Source organism: Falco peregrinus, chromosome 4 (genome assembly GCF_023634155.1).
Source record: "Falco peregrinus isolate bFalPer1 chromosome 4, bFalPer1.pri, whole genome shotgun sequence".
NCBI lineage: Eukaryota > Metazoa > Chordata > Aves > Falconiformes > Falconidae > Falco > Falco peregrinus.
This window is the reverse complement of record NC_073724.1, coordinates 51,573,168-51,592,766: the sequence shown is the minus strand read 5'-3', so window position 1 is coordinate 51,592,766 and position 19,599 is coordinate 51,573,168. Positions and strand designations below refer to the sequence as shown.

Here is a 19,599-nt window from a genome sequence, read left to right as displayed (position 1 = left end):
CTAGCCTCTATTATTCGTACCTTTACTACCACTACACTGGACATTACAGTTAATTACCTGAAAACAAGGAGGTTAGGTTGTCCAGTAAAATTCAATTCCTTAACCCTTGTCTAAGAAATCCCAACTGGTTTAGAAGGCTGTGTATGGAATGTCATGATACAGCTAATGTTAAAACATACCTGACTTTGAAAACTTTGAAAAATTTCCCACAGGATCTGGGGATCAAATAGAGGATTTCAGTCCTTCTCATAAAGGCATTTCATGGCCAAGACAACTATTTATCTTCTCAGAGTGAGAAGAAAGCTTACAGGTCTGATAATGTCTATGGTGCAGGTTGGCTCATCTGACACAGTTCACCTCTAGCATAAGGATGTCATTTGTTTACAAGGGGAATGCAAATTTTTTGTATCTCATTTTAGAACTACAATCAAGTCCCTTGGCTGGACACTTCACTGATTTCTATTTCAACCACAAATTACACTTTCTTTCCTCGTTTTTCCTAAGATAAAAGTATCTTTTCTTAAAATAGTTTATAACAAATTATCTGATAATTATTTTAGAGGATTTTTTATTTTGCTTTTGGAGACACTTATTTGAAATTCTCTGATTACTACTAGTAATTTTTACTACTAGTAAATCACTTAGTCCACAAACCTTAATGTTGATTTACATCAAGGATCAATTCTGGACTGTTAATCTAACTAGCATTTCAGATTTAAAGTGAAATTATTCGCTTTAATGACCCTCCAATTTGTATCAAACTAGGGAAAGCTGGAACTGTGTTATTCACCATTGTCAAACAAAGTTAAGCTGTTTGTAACTTATTTGCAATTTGTAATTTATTTGCAATTGTAAATGCCTAGACAAAGCATCCATTAGTTTTTTTGTTTTAATGCCTCTGAAATAGAGGGGCAAACTGCCTTGCTAAAGGGACACTGCAAGGGGAAGGAGTTCACATGGAATTATGCAGTACAGCATGATCAGTGCAGTTTTTCCTCACTGAACAGAATGCTAAGAGACAAGGTAGATTATAATAAAATTGGCAATATAAAACAATTTAAAAGTCAGCAAGTTTTCATCTAAACTCAGTAACCTTTCATTTAAACTTATGTATTACATTTGTACCATAATTAGGAAAACAAGGCATTTCTTATTTTTCCATTAAAATACACTGGCTTGCAAATGTTTCCACAAAGTTTTCCTAGCTAAGCTATGCTATACTCATATACTGATAAGCTTCTTAATTTCTGATGTCACCCTCTATTTTCTGTTTCCAGCAGAATATAAGTAAATGCTTAAAGCCTGTACTAGATTGTTTCAGAACAGTAAGAGAAATTCAATTAAAATGAAGAAAGAAGAAATATAAAATCAGTTTGAATTAACTGATGAATGTTTAAGATACAAAATGTTTTGTATCTAAAAATTTCTACAAAGTACTGCCTAACAAGTTAATTGATTAGCTCCAAAATCTAAAGAATTTAATCAGAAAAAACCAGTTCCCTGGCTTCCATACCTTATTTTTTTCCTCCAACTAGAAAGATGAGAGCAAACCTTCCAGTTTTAAACTGCCACCCATTAATTTCTCAACGTAAAAAATAAGAAATTGAATCAAAGTGAATCAGCTTAAAATATTTTCTCTCCATCCAAAAAAAAGTGTGTGTCAAAAGCTGGTTTAACACTTCATACAAGCATTTGTCCAAAACATTAAGCCAGTGATTTCCCCTAGTTCACAACAGCATAATTCTACAAGCGCTGCAGAAAATATGTATTGCTTGAGTATTTTTTAAATGGTTCTAATAAGCTTCAAACAGTTACTTATAGTTACTTTCGCTTATTCTTATTACCTACTTTTCTATCATAAACCTGAAAACCATGAATCACTGTCTGCCCTTAAAAAAAAAAAAAAAAATTATTTTCAACTACGTAACTATTGCCTGCAGCTTGCAGACACACCTATTCTCTCTGAAAGCACATCAGACTACACCTGGCTCTGAGGGCTCTGCAAGAGATGCTGCACAACCTACTCAGTAGAAAGAGTGCTTGCTTTGTAAGGACTAAACAGCCCGAGCTGTTTGACTGCAGCTGAGAAGCACTCTGGTCTTCACCACAGCCAGCCACCATTAATCTAGGCTAACAGACAAATTGCTCAGTAAGTCTCAGCATTTACGAGCTTTCTGCACATCTCTGATGCACACAGCAAGTGGTACACTCAAAGTGCTGCTGCTGGTTACGAATTTGATGATGGTTTTTGGTTACAAAGATCTATGCAACACGATCAGTCATGCAGATGTACCCAAAAACGACCCGAATCCATTCTGAGGGTTTTCTCTACTAACTAAAACCACCTGCTATTCCTCCCTACCAAATGACTGCATATATCACTCTTTTTTACTACAGCACAGTTATTTAAAGCCATTCTTCTGATTTCACCGGTTCCATTCTTCTATGCTGTGCATTCACACCACTGACTCTCCTGCCTACTGGAGGGAGACAAAGAAAAATTGCTGAGACAGTGTTCCTGTGAAATACTGTTACACAACTGCACTGATTTGGGGTGGGACAGAGTTAATTTTCTCCATAGTAGCTAGTATGGGCCACGTTTTGGATTTGTGCTGGAAACAGTGTTGGTAACACAGGGATGTTTTAGTTACTGCTGAGCAGCACTCACACGGGGTCAGTGCCTTTTCTGCTCCTCGCCCCACCCCACCAGCGAGCAGGCTGGGGGGCACAAGAAGTCGGGAGGGGACACAGCTGGGACAGCTGGCCCCAACTGACCCAAGGGGTATCCCGTACCCTATGGGGTCATGCTCAGCACGTAAAGCTGAGGAAGGGAGGAGGAAGCAGGGTACATTCAGAATGATGGTGTTTGTCTTCCCAAGTCACCATTAAGCGTGACAGAGCTCTGCTTCCCTGGAGATGGCTGAACACCTGCCTGCTTATGGGAAGTGGTAAATGAATTCTTTATTTTGCTTTGTTTGTGCACACAGCTTTTGCTTTACCCATTAAACTGTTTTTATCTCAGCCCACACGTTTTCCCACTTTTACCCTTCCAAATCCCTCCCACAATCCCACTGGGGCAGAGTGAGTGAGCGGCTGCAAGGAGCTGAGCTGCTGGCTCAGGCTAAACCACGACAACCACCAAACCTTCCCTGTGAATTTAACAGATGTATAAACACCTTGTATTCCTTACCAATGTCCTTGAAAGTGCATTGTTTACTACAATTAAATACAAGCTTCCTTTCAGTGGTTGATTTTTCTTTAGAAACATAACTAAAGCACAGAATTAAACTACCAGCAGTTACCTGACAGTCAGATGATGGAGCTAACAGGTTCAGATCCTATGACAGGGCAACCAAAACAGTCATTACCAACACTGTCCTATCCTTGACAACTAGCTTTGGCTCTAACAAGAGTTCTATTACGTTGTAAATTATCCTGTAGAGAAAGTGGTTGTTACATATACTCTTAAACATCAGAACTGGCAGTCGATACTCCTAATATTGATCTTAGGCTAAAACCCCATGCAGGCCAACTTTTAGACAGAGGGCTGTGGAGAAAATACTAGTCTAATACCTGTACATAAAGTTTAAAATCAGAAATCACTTCAGTAGTACATCATATGCCTGAAATAGATTTAAGAACAAAAAAATCAAATAATCACACTTCTAAGGAAAAGCCTGGGTTTTACTTTCAGACGTCTGTTAAGCAGAATGAAAAATTCATTGCAGTGACACTTGTGTTTTGAGCAGGGGGTTGTTTGCTTTTGGTTTGTTTGGGTTTTTTAGTGGATATTTTGTTGTGTGGGTTTTGGTTTGGGGTTTGTTTTTTTTAAGTTTTCTGTTGTTGGTTTGGGTTTTTGGTTTGCTTTGGGGTTTTTGTTTTTTTGTTGTTTTTGTTTTTTTTTTTTAAATCAGGGTCAATCAAGAGCAAAGAAATAGCATACCAACTTCAGCAGCTCATCAACCATAGCATCATGGAACTAAACCAAAAATAAATCTCATGTGGCAGTTTCTATAATTACCACTCATTTTTATTACATGTCAATCTTTAGAGTCATGCAGTAAACAAAAACATATAAATGTGTTCAGTTACATTTCTAAATACTTTTTTTGAAAAATTTGATCTTCACATAAAATTGTGGACCTACCGTGCTGCAGCCTGGCATGCTGTTTTTCCTGTGTGACTGCACAAAACTGTCAAACATAAATGCCAAGAACTAAAACCATGTATCAGATCAATCACTGTTTAAAGTGTAGGCTTTGTTGAATACTGCCAGTTCATCAGGTAAAGAGAATTAAGATTATGCTCTTCGATACAGTTTATTCTTTTCTCCTCATACATCTGTAGGCTCATACATTTGTAATGGAGCAGCATTAGCACAGTACGATTATTAGGAAAATTTTATTAAATCTTATCTGTATGGGAAAAGTATTGCAAATAAAAAAATACTACCTTGCAATGTACAGATCCCCAAGGCGGCTGCATGGGCACACTATTAACATTTCAAGAGACAATAAGCTAAGTTACAGGGAAAGAACCTTCAATTCTATTAATTTCCTGATCCAACTGACTGCCTAACAACAAAAACTAAGGTCAACATGGAAGAAACTGAAACATACAGCTGAGTGGTGAAAAAAGCAGGAGAGGGGGAAAAAAAAAATCATTCCTTTTAACAGTAATAGGGGTTTATAATCCTCCCACTTGAAAGGCTATGTTCAAGTCTTGGAGATAGATGATTTTTTTAATTTGAAGATAGCAGCGACAGCCTAAATGCACATGCTAACAGTTGCATGCCTTAATTTATCTCTTATATAACCCTGGAAGGATTAAACTATAAACCAAAAGGATTTCGGAATAAAGATCTTGAGAGAACTTGCACACAGCGAGTTAGAAAATTTGAAGTCAGTCAGCCACAGCGATTTCAAGACTTAGAACGATTTCTCTCCAGAGGCACATATCCTCAAAAAAGATTTTGCAGAGAATCTGTACCTGAAAACACACCTTACACTCAGTGCAGTTGTGGAACAATAAACAATGACCTTGTGCACATGCAGAATCAAATACAGACCTTACAGTCTGAAGGCTGTCTCTAAAGACATACCCACGGTTCCTAACTTTAGCCAGAAAAAACCAAAAAAATCCCACAAAAAAAAAAAAAAAAAAAAAAAAAAAAAAAAAAAAAAAAACCAACCAACAAAAAAAACCCCAAACCACCAACAGAAAAATAAAGGTTAATTTTAATGCCTCACCAGTTTGTTATAATAGCTATTCTTCACTTCTTGGTAAGAGGTCATATTACCTAGTACTACATTCAGTCATCTAAACATAGGCATCTGCTGCCACTTGAGATAAATGTCCTAGGGCAACCTGCCTGGTCTCCGACGGACATCCATAAGGGCACACAGTTTCTCCTGTGCCCTGTGCCTTATCTCCACATTCAAGTAGATGTCCGGGACAACCCAGGGCATCTCAAACAGCACTGCTTACGTACGTTTAAGTAACTGAATTAAAGCTTTGAAGCCTTAAACAAGGATGGTAGGTCGCAGGGGCAAAGCAGGGAGGCCCTCTCAATTAAGACCTAAAGTTTCTGGACACCAAATACATTTCTTTAATGTTATCAAAAGTCTCAACAACCAAAGCTTTCTGCAATTCCTACACAAGAATATCCACACTGATTTAAAAGACTCTTTCAGTACATTTTATATATTGTTATTTTATAGTAAGACTGGTTCCTTCTTGTAGAAAAGCTATGTGCTACTTACAACTAGATGTTGAGAGACAGCTACAAAACCGATACGTAGATGGCAGCCTAAATCTTCATCGCTGCATTCATGAGCTCTATGCTAGTAAGTAGGATAACTTAAAAAAAAAACATAGTTAATGATTAGTATCTTGCTTAAGGTAATGAAAAAAACCTGAATGCTGTCACCTGAAAGGTAGCTGAAAGTGGACTGAACTGAGTCATTCTTGCCATGCTCTTTCATGACCCAAACTCACATACGGAACAAAAACATCAGTTGACTAGCTGATGCAACACATGTTATTGCCATTGGCTTTGCAATAGTCACTCCTGGGCATCAATTAATTATTTTTAAACTAAAGCCTTGGAATGACAGTTCTTCCTGTACAAGAAGAAGCAGCTGCTTTTTTTTTTTTTTCCTGAGCATCAGAAGGATTTTTTTTTTTTCCTGAGCATCAGAAGGACTTCAGCTGCTCACAAGCAATGGCAATGAACTGAAATGCCTTTTATTCTTTTATAGATCACATGCTTTGGAAGGAAGCTCCTGAGGCCATCTAGTCAACCCTTGCTCAGGGGAGGTCTAGTTAGTGCAGTTGGCTCACAGCTTTGGGTCATAGAGTTCTGGGTATCTCCAAAGACAGAAATTCTAATTTCTTTGAGTAACTCAATTTCTTTGAGTAACCTGGTCCAGTGCTTCATCATCATCAAGTTTAAAAGCTTTTTTTTTTTCATGGGTTTGGCTTCCATGCTGAAATTTGTGTCCAAAGCCTCTCATCCTCCCACTGTGCACAATGAAAAAAGCTGGCTCTTGTTAACTCTATACTGTCCATAGCAATTAAGTTTTTCCTTTGGTCTTCTCTTCTAGAGGCTGAAGAAACACATCTAATATGAGAAGCATTCCACCCCCCTATCATTCTGGTACTCCTCTGCTGTGCTTGCTCCAGTACGTCAGTGCCTTCTTTGTACTGGGTAGCCCTGACTGGATACAGTACTCCCGCTGCAGCCCCAGAAGTACTTAAGCGGGGGAATATCACACTTATCTTCTGGCTCCATGTTTGTTCATACAGTTCAGTAGGCTGGTGGCCTTCTTTGCTACAAGTACACATGGGTAACTTATATTCAACTTGTCTACCAGGACGTCCCACATCTTTTCTGCAGCGCTGCTGTCTAGCAGGTCACTGCCCAGCCTGTCCTGTTACACAGGGTTATTCTCTCCCAGGTGCAGGACTTGCATTTGCCTTAGCTGAATGTCATGAGGTTCCTGTCAGTCTGCCAAAGTCCCTCTGAATAGCAGCCTTGCCTTTCAGTGTATCAGCTACTTTGCCCAATTTGGTAGCATCCGCAGACTTACTGAGAACACTCCCTGTATCACCATCCAGACTGCTAATGAAGACATTAAGCAGTATTGTCCTCAGTATCCAGCTCTGTCATGGGTAACTGGCTGCCAGCTGAACTCTGTACTGTAGAGTACACCCATCGAGGTCAGTGGTCTAGCCACTTTATTACCCACTTGTGCAATCTGTATCTTAACAGTTTGTCTATATGGATATCAATGGAGGCCATATCAAAACCCTTTTAAAAGTTAACACACAATACGAAAATTCGAAGTGATAGAAAAAATGCATTTAAACTTCACATTCTGAAAATGCTATTGCTGATAGACCAGAACTGAATGTTTGCCACTTCTGTTAAGATACTTCTTTACCATGCCATATGGAATGAAGTACAGATCATGCAGAAAATACTAAAATTCCTCCAGTAAGAGATCAGCATTGCCGATTCCCATGCATGTAACTCAGTCCCATAACTTCCCCACCGCAAAGCCGCTGCAAAGCCACTGCAAGTCATGTTAAGGTTCTGTCAATTTGACATTTAGAACCATTATAATTCTCATTACCAGCTGCGCTGACCAGCAGTTTACAGCAGTTTATGAACAAAACCAGCAAATATGTATTAAGTATATACAAACCGTAACATTTTTATTTTCCCCCTATTTTAGCTATTCTGCAAACCAGTATGTATCAGTACAGTAATTTCTAGTTCACCTGTAAAGAAGCATTTCATACACTTAAGACTATTGCAGCAGTAAGTGTAGTGATTCATGTAAAAGAATTTGACTGAAGAGTCTTACCATTTTCCTTTTTCATTGTCGGAAAACACTACTTGAAAACGCTACTACATAAGGAGAAGAACCTTCCAAACACTTAGTCTGAAAGAAGATTGCTCATTGTGGAAAACAGTGGCCCCAAATACACTGTCCAGGAAAACATTAGATACCCAAGGCAAGAGCTCTCACAATAAATATAATAGCTTGGGAAACAGTCCTCTATGAACTAAAAGCAAATGCAAACTGTGCTCTGAAAAATAAATTTTACTTTACTGTTCACTTTTCAAACTAAAGTCCTCAAAAAGTGAGACAGTATGTTGGCTTAACATGAACGGATAAATTATTAAAAGTAACAATTGTAGTTTATTTCATCACTCCTAATATTTGCAGATGACATCATCATCAGGGGCTTGAAGCATCTGTCTGGTCTGGACAAGGGTTCAAATCATCAGGACACACGGAGGCTTGAGACTGACAAGGAAAAGTTCAGCTGAAGAACTCAAATCTAAAACTGGGAATAACTGACTAACCAGTGGTACACCAAAGAAAAGAATGCATCTGGAGAACATAGTGAACTACCAACTATATGAGCAAACAAAATGCTGTCAAATACTTACAACTCATTTTGGAATTACTAAACAAAATGTTATTACACGGGGAAGCAACCACTCTGTCCTTTCTCAAAGCACTAATATCCCGATTAAATGCCACACTAAGTAGTGTGTAGACAAATAAAAATCCAGTAAAGAAAGTTGCAGGGTGTTTTTAAACATTTCCATGAAGAATCTATACGTGCCTTTTGGTACAAAGTTATCTACGAAAAGCACCAAAAATCTAACAAAAAACCACCTGAATATACACTAGAGAAAAAAGAAGCGGCAAAACCAGCTTAGGCATGAAACAAATATGTACTTAAGGAAACTTGTGAAAGTTACTTCTCTAGAGGTTTTAAGAACAGAAGAGTCAAGCATCTGCCAAATATAGTCCATCTACACACAACACTAACTGAAGAAAGTACTAGGTGATGGTCCATTCCAACCAAACAAATCTATGGCTCTGTGAAGTGCCAGACAATTATATACACATCTGCAAAATGCCTGCTACTGAAGAAAAACCCAACCCCTACATTGCATTGAGCAACGGACAATTTACATTAATACAAATCCTAGTCTATGTTCAGGACCTAAATAAATGATTTGAAGGGTTCAAAAAGCTGTTGAATCCTTAAGGGGACTGATTCACATGAAGGATAGACAGAACTAGGCGATTCTCTCATTACTGTAATTTAATCCATAGGCAGAAATAACAAAAATTTATTCAGATATACACCTTTAATCTAAACATGTATGCTAAAGAATAAAGGTCTCAGTTTTGTTCTGTTAAGAAAGAGGGCAAAGCTACATGGCATAGCACTTTCTAATTCACATACTGCAAGTCCATACCCAAAAAGCAGTGTCTCTACTTCACTACTATTACCCACTAGCATGAACTAATGAACTATTTCCACTTTCAGATTATTTTTACTAAATGCCAAGGTCTTTATGTTCTTTCAATAAATAACTGTTTGAAGTCAGTCTGGTCAAACCCAATTTCCCAACATACTTCATTTATTTTTTCCAACAGAAGTCCTAAAGTGTGTTTGAAACACATAAGGAGTGTTTCGCTGGTAGCATGTAGTTCAAATAAGTACAAAAAACCAGCATCAAAAGGATACACTCTAACTGGAGGGAGGTAGCAGGGATTCCCTAATGATTATATTACTTAAGACTCAGCATTTGATTTGCCTTACTTGAAAAGCAACTCCTTTAAATAAGAAAATGGCTTGCTTCCACTGTAAAGATACCCAGTTCTCCGGCGGGGTGGGGGGGGGGAGGGGAGAATAAACCAAGACTGGAGATGGCTTTGACACCTCAGTGATTATTAATCGCTTCCTTCACTGAATTGGTTTTTATATTAAAAAAAAAAAATCACCTGAAGGTGATGTAACATTAGACAAGTGAGTTACTATTGTCATCATAGTATTTGTGCTGTAATGATGAGTGACCTACAAAAATTTGTGAAAACTTACAGAAAGCCTAAAAGAGAAATGTTCAATGACATTACAGTAGGTTTAAAACTTTAGTAACTGCTATTTACAAGATGTAAATCTGTTTATACACAATTTATTTGCTTTAGTTTTATTTTTTAATTGCAGTAAGTAGTCACAAGAGGTCACCATATTAAAATATACAAGAAAAACACAAATAAATTGTAAGCTAGAGAAAACACACTGTATCATTCTGCTTAAAAGGAACTGGTTTCATTTACCTAGGTATTTTTTGGCTTAAGAGCCATAACCATAATTTAAAACATAGAAACCATTTATTAGACATTTTGTCTCTCTTGCTTTGTTTTAAATCAAACATTCAGCAGTATATTAGGATAAGTGGCAGCCAAATGCTATCCAAAGCACTGCAAAGTTTACAGTGTGACATCCAGAATTGCTTGACCTTGTTCCATCATAATATGTAAACTAGTTCTCTTATCTCTGTTGCGTCTTGCAATAAAATTGGATCGATCAACAATTCATTTTATTTTTGCATCCTTATAATTATTGAAGTGATTCACAGCAGCACCATTACTTTCTAGTCCTGAAAACTACACTGATTAATAGAATGCTAGCATACATAAATAAATTCAGATTTGTAAAATTAATTTTAATTAGTTACAAATAAAAAACCCCAATATAACAACCCTGGAGAAAAAACACGACCTAAAATGTAGTTAAGTGAATCCGACTACATTATTTTTATCTTAAATACTGGGCCAACACCTTTCTGTCATTGTTATTAAACCACTCCTGTTGAACAAAATATACTCTAATAGAGTATGTAAAACAAAGGAAACTAAGCCTAGTGATGTTTTTCTCTCTTATATTTATACTGGTATGTGTATGTCAATGCAAGTTAAAGAAATATTCTGAGTCAAAAACTGCAATAATTGAGACTGTAAAATTTCCATATAGTCCATGTATCTATGTGCGTTTAGCACATGACAGTAAACAACTGTTAAATGAGGAACCTGGGGCTTTTTTGTTTGCTTGTTTGATGGTTTGGGTTTTGGTTGGTGTTTTCCTGGGGGGAGGAGGTGTTGGGTTTGTTTGACTGTTAACTGCAACTTTTTCTGTCATCAGTTTAGATAATTTTTAAGTATCTCATCCTTGTACACTATAATCTTAAAATCTGTAGTAACTTATTCTTGATTAACACTAGGGACCAAGCAGTGAAAGGAAAAAAACCTACACAAAACACACAACCAAGGTAGATGGGTGAGAAAGAAAAACACACCTTCACAAATCTGAAACGAGTAATATTATCACAAGCCCAGAACTATGCAGCTTTTACATTTGTTGACTCTTCTAGACTAGAGAGGAGATAGGAATTGTAAATCAAGCACTGCACTGGTAAATAATAGAAGTTAAACAGTCACATGCCATGTGTTCTAATCATTTAAACAATTAATTGCTTTCTCCTTTCTCCTCTCCTCCCTCTCAACTATCAGGACTAACATCAAGGAATTTTAACAGAAGCTATTCTCAACATAAATACAATCCACAGAATTCATGTATATTAAATTCTAGTCAATAGAACTTCAGAACTACATTGCTGTCAAGTATCAAGCCATGTTGCTATGGATTTCATCCCAATCACTACCACCATCTCAAAGTACCAGCATGTAGTCTTTAAAATTAACATTTCATCTGTTTTGACTGTCACCAAGAAAAAGCTGAAAAAAATGGCAACTTTATACCTGAAAAATCCATATTTGCAACAGCAATTACCTCACTGCAGTAATTTGAACTTCATTTAAAGCCAGTGGTGACTTGGTCTGAAGGGCTGCCTTTACGTTTGGGAATTTTGCAACACTTCTCAGTTCCTCTAGTTGTGCTATCCAATTACATCCCAACTCTACATCAAGATGAGTCTTAAACACAAAACATCCCACAGTTTTTCTGAGGGAAAAAAAAAAAAAAACAACTGGATAAACAGGCCAGACAGAACCTGTGGTAAACACCAGTTTCCCAACACAAAAGATCAGGGAACCAGAACCTCAGGACACACCGAAGTATACTGCTGATAATAACTCCAGAAGGTCCAACAGTTTTTGGACCTAAGTTTGATGCTTGCTTACTTTCAAAATCCACTCACCCATGAGTTTCAAAAAGCAGCTACCAAAAAGAAGATGAAACATTTCTAGTTCAGATGATTTTCTCAGACTACATACCTGCAATAAGTCTCCTTCATCAAAACGTAGCATTTCTATTATGCCATCTGACTGGATGAAAGCTGCAAAGAAAAACAAAAAAACTAAGTAACTACCAGAAAAATATTTTGTTACTAAACAGAGTAACTTAAACATCTGAAATCTTAAGTACCTTACGTTTTGTATATAGAGCTATGACAAATCACAGTAACAAGAGTCTCTAACAAAATACCAAACACAAATCTGTGATACAGATTTTCCCAAGAGCTCCAATTCCAAGATGTTTGTATTAATAAGCATCACACTTTGCAAATCAGTCTTTTGGCATAAAAATGTTCAACTCCAAAGTGAACAACTTCTTCCTGGTTCCCTAAAAAGGCTGGCTGTACCAAGCTAACCCAGTATTTCAACCAATATGACTGACTGGATACCTATTCAACAAAGTTTAATACATCTAAGCCCAGAAAGAATTCTGACACTTAATAATGGAATTTCAGTTTCATGTATATAACCAAAATCTTAACTGTACATCTGGAAAGCCTCGTTCACACTGATCCCTAATTTTTAGTGTGGCAACAACTCTCTCCATCTTGACAGCAACATAACAAATTCTGGAACAGTTTAGAAGTGTTTGCACCATATGACTAAACTCGATGAAAAGTTCATGCCTCAATCACATATAGGATCCTCAAATTAAGCATTCTTCCTCCACTCATTTCCTCTAAATGTTTGGCAAGGCAATTGTTCTTCAATTCCTCTCATAATGTAGGGGATGCTACTTTCTTTTAAAGACAAAGAAATAAGGGCATTGCCCTTCCTGTAAAATACAATAGTCTGTACAAGAATGAACATGAGTTAAAAAGGAAAGAGAAGTTCAGAGAGGTCTAAATTTCACTCCCCAAAAGACTACTCACACACAAACACACAGAGCAGGTCTTTAGGATAAAATACAGTAACAAACTCAAACCAGAAATTTGTATTTTAAAAAAATCGCTATAAATACCTCCTCCCCTACCCTACGACCTTATTCCATGACTGCCTTTACCATTCAGCTAGATGAAGCTGGGAGTATGATAACACACCTCTCTTTCTGCAAAGAGGAATAACTTCAGAGGAACAAAGAGGAAAAAGTTAAAGATTTCCCAGCCCACAGAAGCATAGTGTACGCTTCTGGAAGATGGAATTTGAATCCCAGTCTGAAAAAAGAGATTTAAACCTTCATCTCCCACTTTGAAAGTCAGTGTTCTAACAAGAACAAGTATTACAAGTGGCCATGTTGGTGACCTTTTATCTATGATATTTTAAAAGAAAAAGTGACCTTAGTTTCAGAAAGCAGAAATAAGAAAAAAGCACTCTTGGCAGACAGGAGTAAAGTCACTTACCACACAAAGAAACACTATTTTTGACATGTATTTGTCCCAAGCATTTCCTCACTACTTTAGTGAAACCTCACTCAGCACCCAAAATTCAATCTGCTACTTAACATATCACTGTCTGCACATCCAGTCTACATCCCTGATTCCCCTCATATTTTGATACCTTCTCCTAAAAGCTACAAACTCCACAACCATGTTTTCATATGACCAAAAGTAAAAGTTAACATAAAACAAAGGTTGCTGCTGTCATCACCAAAAGTCTTTTTGGTATGCAAGCAACCCAAACAAATAAACAAAATCCCAAATCACAACATTTTATACAATTACTTTTCAAGCTACCATACCTCTGAATCCTAACGTGTGGTGACACAGGCTGAGAAAGCAGCCCAGTGCATGTGGAAGTCTGAAAATCACCACAGAGGACAAGAGGCAGGGGGTCAGATTATAAACAATATGCATGCCCTGCAATATTAACAGTGGCATGAGCGGTACTAGTCAGTCATGTCAGCAATATCTTAGAATTTTTTTTGGTGCATTCATTGTTCTATCTTAATGATTTCCAAAAGAAACAAAAGTCATCCTTAATCCAAGAATTGGAGGTTTGGTTAATCATTTATATTGAAGAACTATACAGAACATAGGGCAAGGAAAAAAAGAAAAAAAAAAAAAAGAAAAACACCCAGAACAGTATTTAAACAGCTGTTACAAGATCAAGTCCTACAGCTTATGAAAATCTGGGCTTTTAAAACTTAAATTACTGGAGTAGGACCATCAGTTTAAATTTAATCCTAGAAACAAAGAACAAGTGGAGTTTACAGAGTTAACTGGCAATACTTATGCAAGACATTCAAAAGCCACTGTTTAATTTTGTCTTTAAAACCACTCAAAAAACCCTATCTATAAACGAATCATAGCACAAGAGTAAAAATGAAGCTTTGACATGTCAGGTTAAAAGGCAAAGTGTGACAGCTAATCACAATTCCATAGAAATGTCATGCCTATGCTCTGTGCAAAAAAATCAAGTTACAGTTTAGCTGATATGGAAGGTAAATTCTCAATTTTTAACTCAGGGAGAAATCCAGAATGAAATTAGACTTTCTGATGTACTTTATTTATTGCAAATTTAATGATGACAATTTTAAAAAAGATTTTATCTATACAAGCGCACCTTCCTAATAGTCAAAAAGAACTGCACCTCTGAGGTTGGGCTTTTTGACTTCTTTTGTTTTCTAGCTTTGTTTTGGAAACAAAGAAAACAGCACTTGACTGTGACATCAGGCACAAACAAAAAAATCATTAGGAAAAGGCTTTTTATATTCATATCTACCAACGAGTAAAACTTAAAAGCGTATTTAATCAAATCACAAATTCTTAGTATTTTCCTAACACTTCTCCCCTGTTTTAAACGATACACTGTAGATACAAAGAGCAGAAAGTAGCAACGGTTCTTCCACAAGGCTAGCACACACAGACGCTCACAGAAACTAGCCAAAACTTTCTACACAAGCAGCTTGAATGCAGGCAGCCCTTCTGTAAACCCCAAACACTTTCTCAGCCACTCTTCAGTTACTTCGTCTTTGCGGCAGCTTACGAACAAAGCAACAGATGTCACAGAACATTCTGAGTGGATGACATTGTTAAATAGAAGTGCCATTCATCATTACATCATTTAAGAAATGTTTTTAGAGAGCAGATGACAGTTAGTGCCAGGTGAAGTCTGATGCACGGCAAAGTTTGGCGGCTGGCCATTTCACAGCAGTCACTTCTCAAGTGAGACTGTGATGAAGTTTCTGTGGTTATACCCTTCACTTTGTTTTAGACTAACTTTCAAGTCTTTGCTTCTACTTTATCAATTATTTCATCAAAGCAAGGAAATTCCAAGTAAATACCTACACCTTTGTGAGCTGAAAGCCTGTTTTTGCAACTGACTTCTCAGACTCTCAATTCAGGATGAAGCAACGAGTCACCTCATTCAAATAAGGCAAAGCCTACTACATTTTAAAAAAGCTCCACTGATGAGTCATAAAGAATCACCCAAATCCCTGTAAGAACAGCTCTCAAACTGTCCAATATGGACCACAGAGAGGACAAAGGCTTCTTCAAAGTGAAATGCACACAGTGCCCAAAGAAGAGCACACTTCCTTCTGGGTATTTGCCCACTCCAGAATTAGAAGCACTTGTACTACCTGAGCTAAGTAAATTCATAAACTTCTGCAGTGCCAGTCCAAAAATAGTCTTCTCTATCCTTTTACACAAAATATGTATGTCACCAATAGAGAATAGGTTATTAACAATGCCAAAAGACTCTGCAAGCAATTAAGTATGAGATCACTTGGGCATGCTTTATTAGGTGAACCATTCCCCATGCTACAGAGGAAGATGACTGTTTCTGCAAAGTCCCTAACAATTTCTTCTGGAAAAACTTCCCAAAGTCTGGGCTGATATCATCATGCTCTACCATCAGTCTAATACTGTAGCCAATACTTTGATACTCTGGAATAGTAAACTGCAGCAAATTAAGACCTGCCGACTGCCATTTCAGTCACCCCTGCCACATGACTGGCAACTGCTATGAGAGGGGCACAACATAACATTTGGGGTAGGAAGCATCTCAGCTGTCCCAGCGTGATCTGCCACCGCACAAATCAGCAGCCAAGAAGCCAAATTACACCTTAGGAAAATAATTTCTTCCTGACCCTACAGGCAATTGAAGCCCTGAAGACTGCTTAGAATAGTTATTAGTCAAACTTTACATGTTATTAGCATGTTCACAGCCCAAAGAAGGAAAAGGATTAAGCTTCACATGTATAGATTTCTAAGCCAGAAGAATCACCGTCTCCATTCCTCCTCACCTATGCTGAGCAGGTATTTTCTTCTAAGAGATATACACAGATCCCTCTCAGCAGAAAACCTTTATCCTTCCAAGATCCCACAAGATGCAAATTTATGAGACTCATGAGAATCTGTGACAATTTCAGTCTCACTACTTGGATATTAAGTGATTTCAGGGTCAAATTTTTCCAGCTTCTAGCTTGCATATCCTGGTTTCCTCTTTTCAGACAATACGTCACTATTAACAGAAGTGATATAAGCAACAGCAAACACTAAAAATATAAAAAAAACCCACCACTAAACCCAATAAAAATAGAAGTTTCATTTTCTGCTTGTTTTCAATTTGCAAGCATTTAAAAGGCAACTTTTTTTATTAAGTCAGCTTTTGTATGAAAAGCACATGAAAGGTATCAGAAAAATCTATAAATCTAAGTCTTTCCACTGGCTCCAAAACACCTTTTTCTAGGGAGAGCATTTTCTAAGCTTTTCCAAACTCTTTAAAAAAATAACAATACAAAACCCACAACCACAGCCATAACCCCTAACCCCCTAAAGCACAGCTTTCTGGAACAGCAAAAAACACTATCCAGTCGTTATTACCAGTAGATTTCTAAATCCTTTCCCCTGCCCTTTCCAATAACATCACAGTACTTGATGGTAAACACCTAAAGTAGTAAAAACGGAAACAATAGTGCCCTAAACAGACATTGAATTCACTTAAATTCCTCAAAGCTTAAGCAGCATCTTTTCACAAGTTTATATAGCTCGCAGCCAAGTTTTGCTCAAATATATTCCTATTTTAACTGTCTCTGTTCCAAGCCTTTTATATTTGAGCTTAAAATAAGAAAAGTACAGATGAACAAAGCAACAAATAACAAGAAGAAAATTTTAAAATCCTACAGGTCTCTAAAATAAACCAGAACTTACTATCAAAATCATTTTAGCCAACACCAGTCTTTAGAGGTGCTCAAATTACACATAACAGACTAAGTTTGCATGTAATGCGAGACCACTGAATATGCCAAGACTCTTGGTGCACAATTATAAAAAAATTCTCCATGGTTTACAGGTTATAAGGCCTACTATGAGATCTAATTTTTAAGATGGCTTTGCACATTTTTCTTTCATATAGGCACTGTCAATTTCTTCATTTCAACAGGAATGCATATTCTGGCATACATGCTTATAAAAACACTATTCTGAAATATTACTTAGTTCTTACTCCATAACACAGTTGTTTTTTTTAATTAAACAGATTTTTTTTAAATAAAAATCATTTTTTTATGTTAATCATTACATATCCTCTCACATACTTGCAAGAACTGTTTTCTCCCTTAACTCTTGTCTAAACCAATTTTCTAATTTTCTTATAAGCTATATTTATACAATATATATCAGCTAGTCTATGAATTTTCTCCAAATTCTGGAAATAGTGCCCCAGCTTACTAAAATAGGGCCAGATTGATTATTTAAACCTCTCCTAATTTACACTAAGTTTTTTAAAGTCCAGTTTTTAACGCTTTGATTTAATAACTAAGCTCACTTCTAGGTAACTATAACCACGAGCCAATTACAATGTGCTAAATGTCATTCACTTCTGTCTATGCAATTGTAATTACAGCATTTGTATCACTACTGGTTAAACACAGCACAACTAAAACTGTACAAGTTGGTTTTATAGCTTTGACTCAATTAACTGCTTATGTGCAATCACACAGTTTCAACCATCCTGAAGAGTGGAAAACTAAGCAGCATGTGAAATAGAGGTAGGTGGATATATAATGATATAACAGCATTTATGAAAGGAAAATGACACTGTAAAAAATTAAATACCCCACAGATAAAGAAAACCAGTATTATGCCACAGTGCAAGCAACCATTATCATTGTATTCAAGAATATAAAAGTCTGGGGAGCCTCAAGAAACACACCCCAGTTCAGCGTTCAACACAATAAATGCTGTTTAAAGACAGGCCTATTTTCCAAGACAGGAGAGTCAGCATAGCCATCAGCTTGAATGTCTGCCTATGTCCAAACAGGTGACTGTTCTCTGGAAATGTAAAAGTCATTCTCCTATGAGCTGGCGATCTCAGGCAAGAGGCTCCAAGAAAGGATTACCAGCCAACAGGCTTCCTTTCCACATAAATCCTCTTGCACTTACATAGCAAATTCACTTGTTTCTTTTCCAGTTGTCCATAACAAAGGGAAATTTAGTAATTTTTTCCAACAGACCTCAGGAAGGGCCATCACAACTAAGACAGTAAAGACACACAAAGTAGTAAAGATCACATGCAAAAATCAGTCATTTTGAAGTATTTTTACATAGAAACATTATTAAATCTTTTTTATTAAAACCCCTAATTACCATTCCTGAAAAAGCCAGCTTGCCAAATTTTAATCTTCTGGTTACATATTAGAGTTGAAATAGAAATATTCCTAGACAACGCACTTTAGTCATCATGTGAAATGAAAAAGCAATCTATTAGCTAAATAATAAAAAGATAGAATTTTCATTAAAAACCTCATTTTGTACTACTGATTGTAAAAAATTATTTTATGACTTTACATAATCCATACATATGCACCAACCTATGCCCAACTTAATACAAGCTTAACAGAGACAGTAAATCACTTCGCACTGCAATACCCAAGTGCACAACTCACTGCTCCACAGTGGCGGGTGGGTGGGTGGGGTGGGTGGTGAAGGTCTTCAAATAATTTATATTTTACTGCACACAACAGCACAAATTTGAGTGTAAATTTGAGTGTATACACTGTTACCCAAATAAGTCTGCATATACCTCTTTCACTAGCTTACTCCTGTATCATTTCTGACTTCAGATACAAGACAAGCTTATTTACACAGCAAAGCACTTTCCTAGCCAGGAGAGCTGTCACACTGCATTCATCCACTCATCTCTCTTCCCCTTAGCTAAGGTTGATGCGGATTTTTAGGAATTCAGTTTTTAAACCCAGCCACAAAACAGAAAGTGACAGCATGATCCTGATTGAGAACACAGTCCCCAGACACCGAAGCTACCACTGAGTTTGAGAAAGGAAGAAAGCAGGTCTCCATCCTGAAGCTGCCGTTCACACACACATTTGCCTCATGCCATTAGTTTCACACTTCAGAAAATGGTGCAGCTGCTGGAAGGTTCCTTTTATGGAGTTTGCACTGATCGGACGGGTTGTGTAATAGATATATCCTTGCAATGAAACTACAGAAACATACCTAGAAACAAAAAAAGCTCACTGAAGGTAACACATACTACACCTAGCAGTTTCCTTTTATTCATTTTTTTC

General features: G+C 37.0%; 1 protein-coding gene across 1 annotated transcript in view; it reads right to left on the bottom strand.

Annotated features, from left to right (window-relative positions):
• TMEM131 (transmembrane protein 131) overlaps window positions 1-19,599 on the bottom strand; it is a 103,325-nt gene that overhangs the window by 69,982 nt on the left and 13,744 nt on the right. Inside the window, exon 2 of the mRNA XM_055801466.1 lies at window positions 12,111-12,172. Coding sequence (XP_055657441.1) covers window positions 12,111-12,172 — 62 coding nt within the window. The remainder of the gene's footprint in view (window positions 1-12,110; window positions 12,173-19,599) is intronic.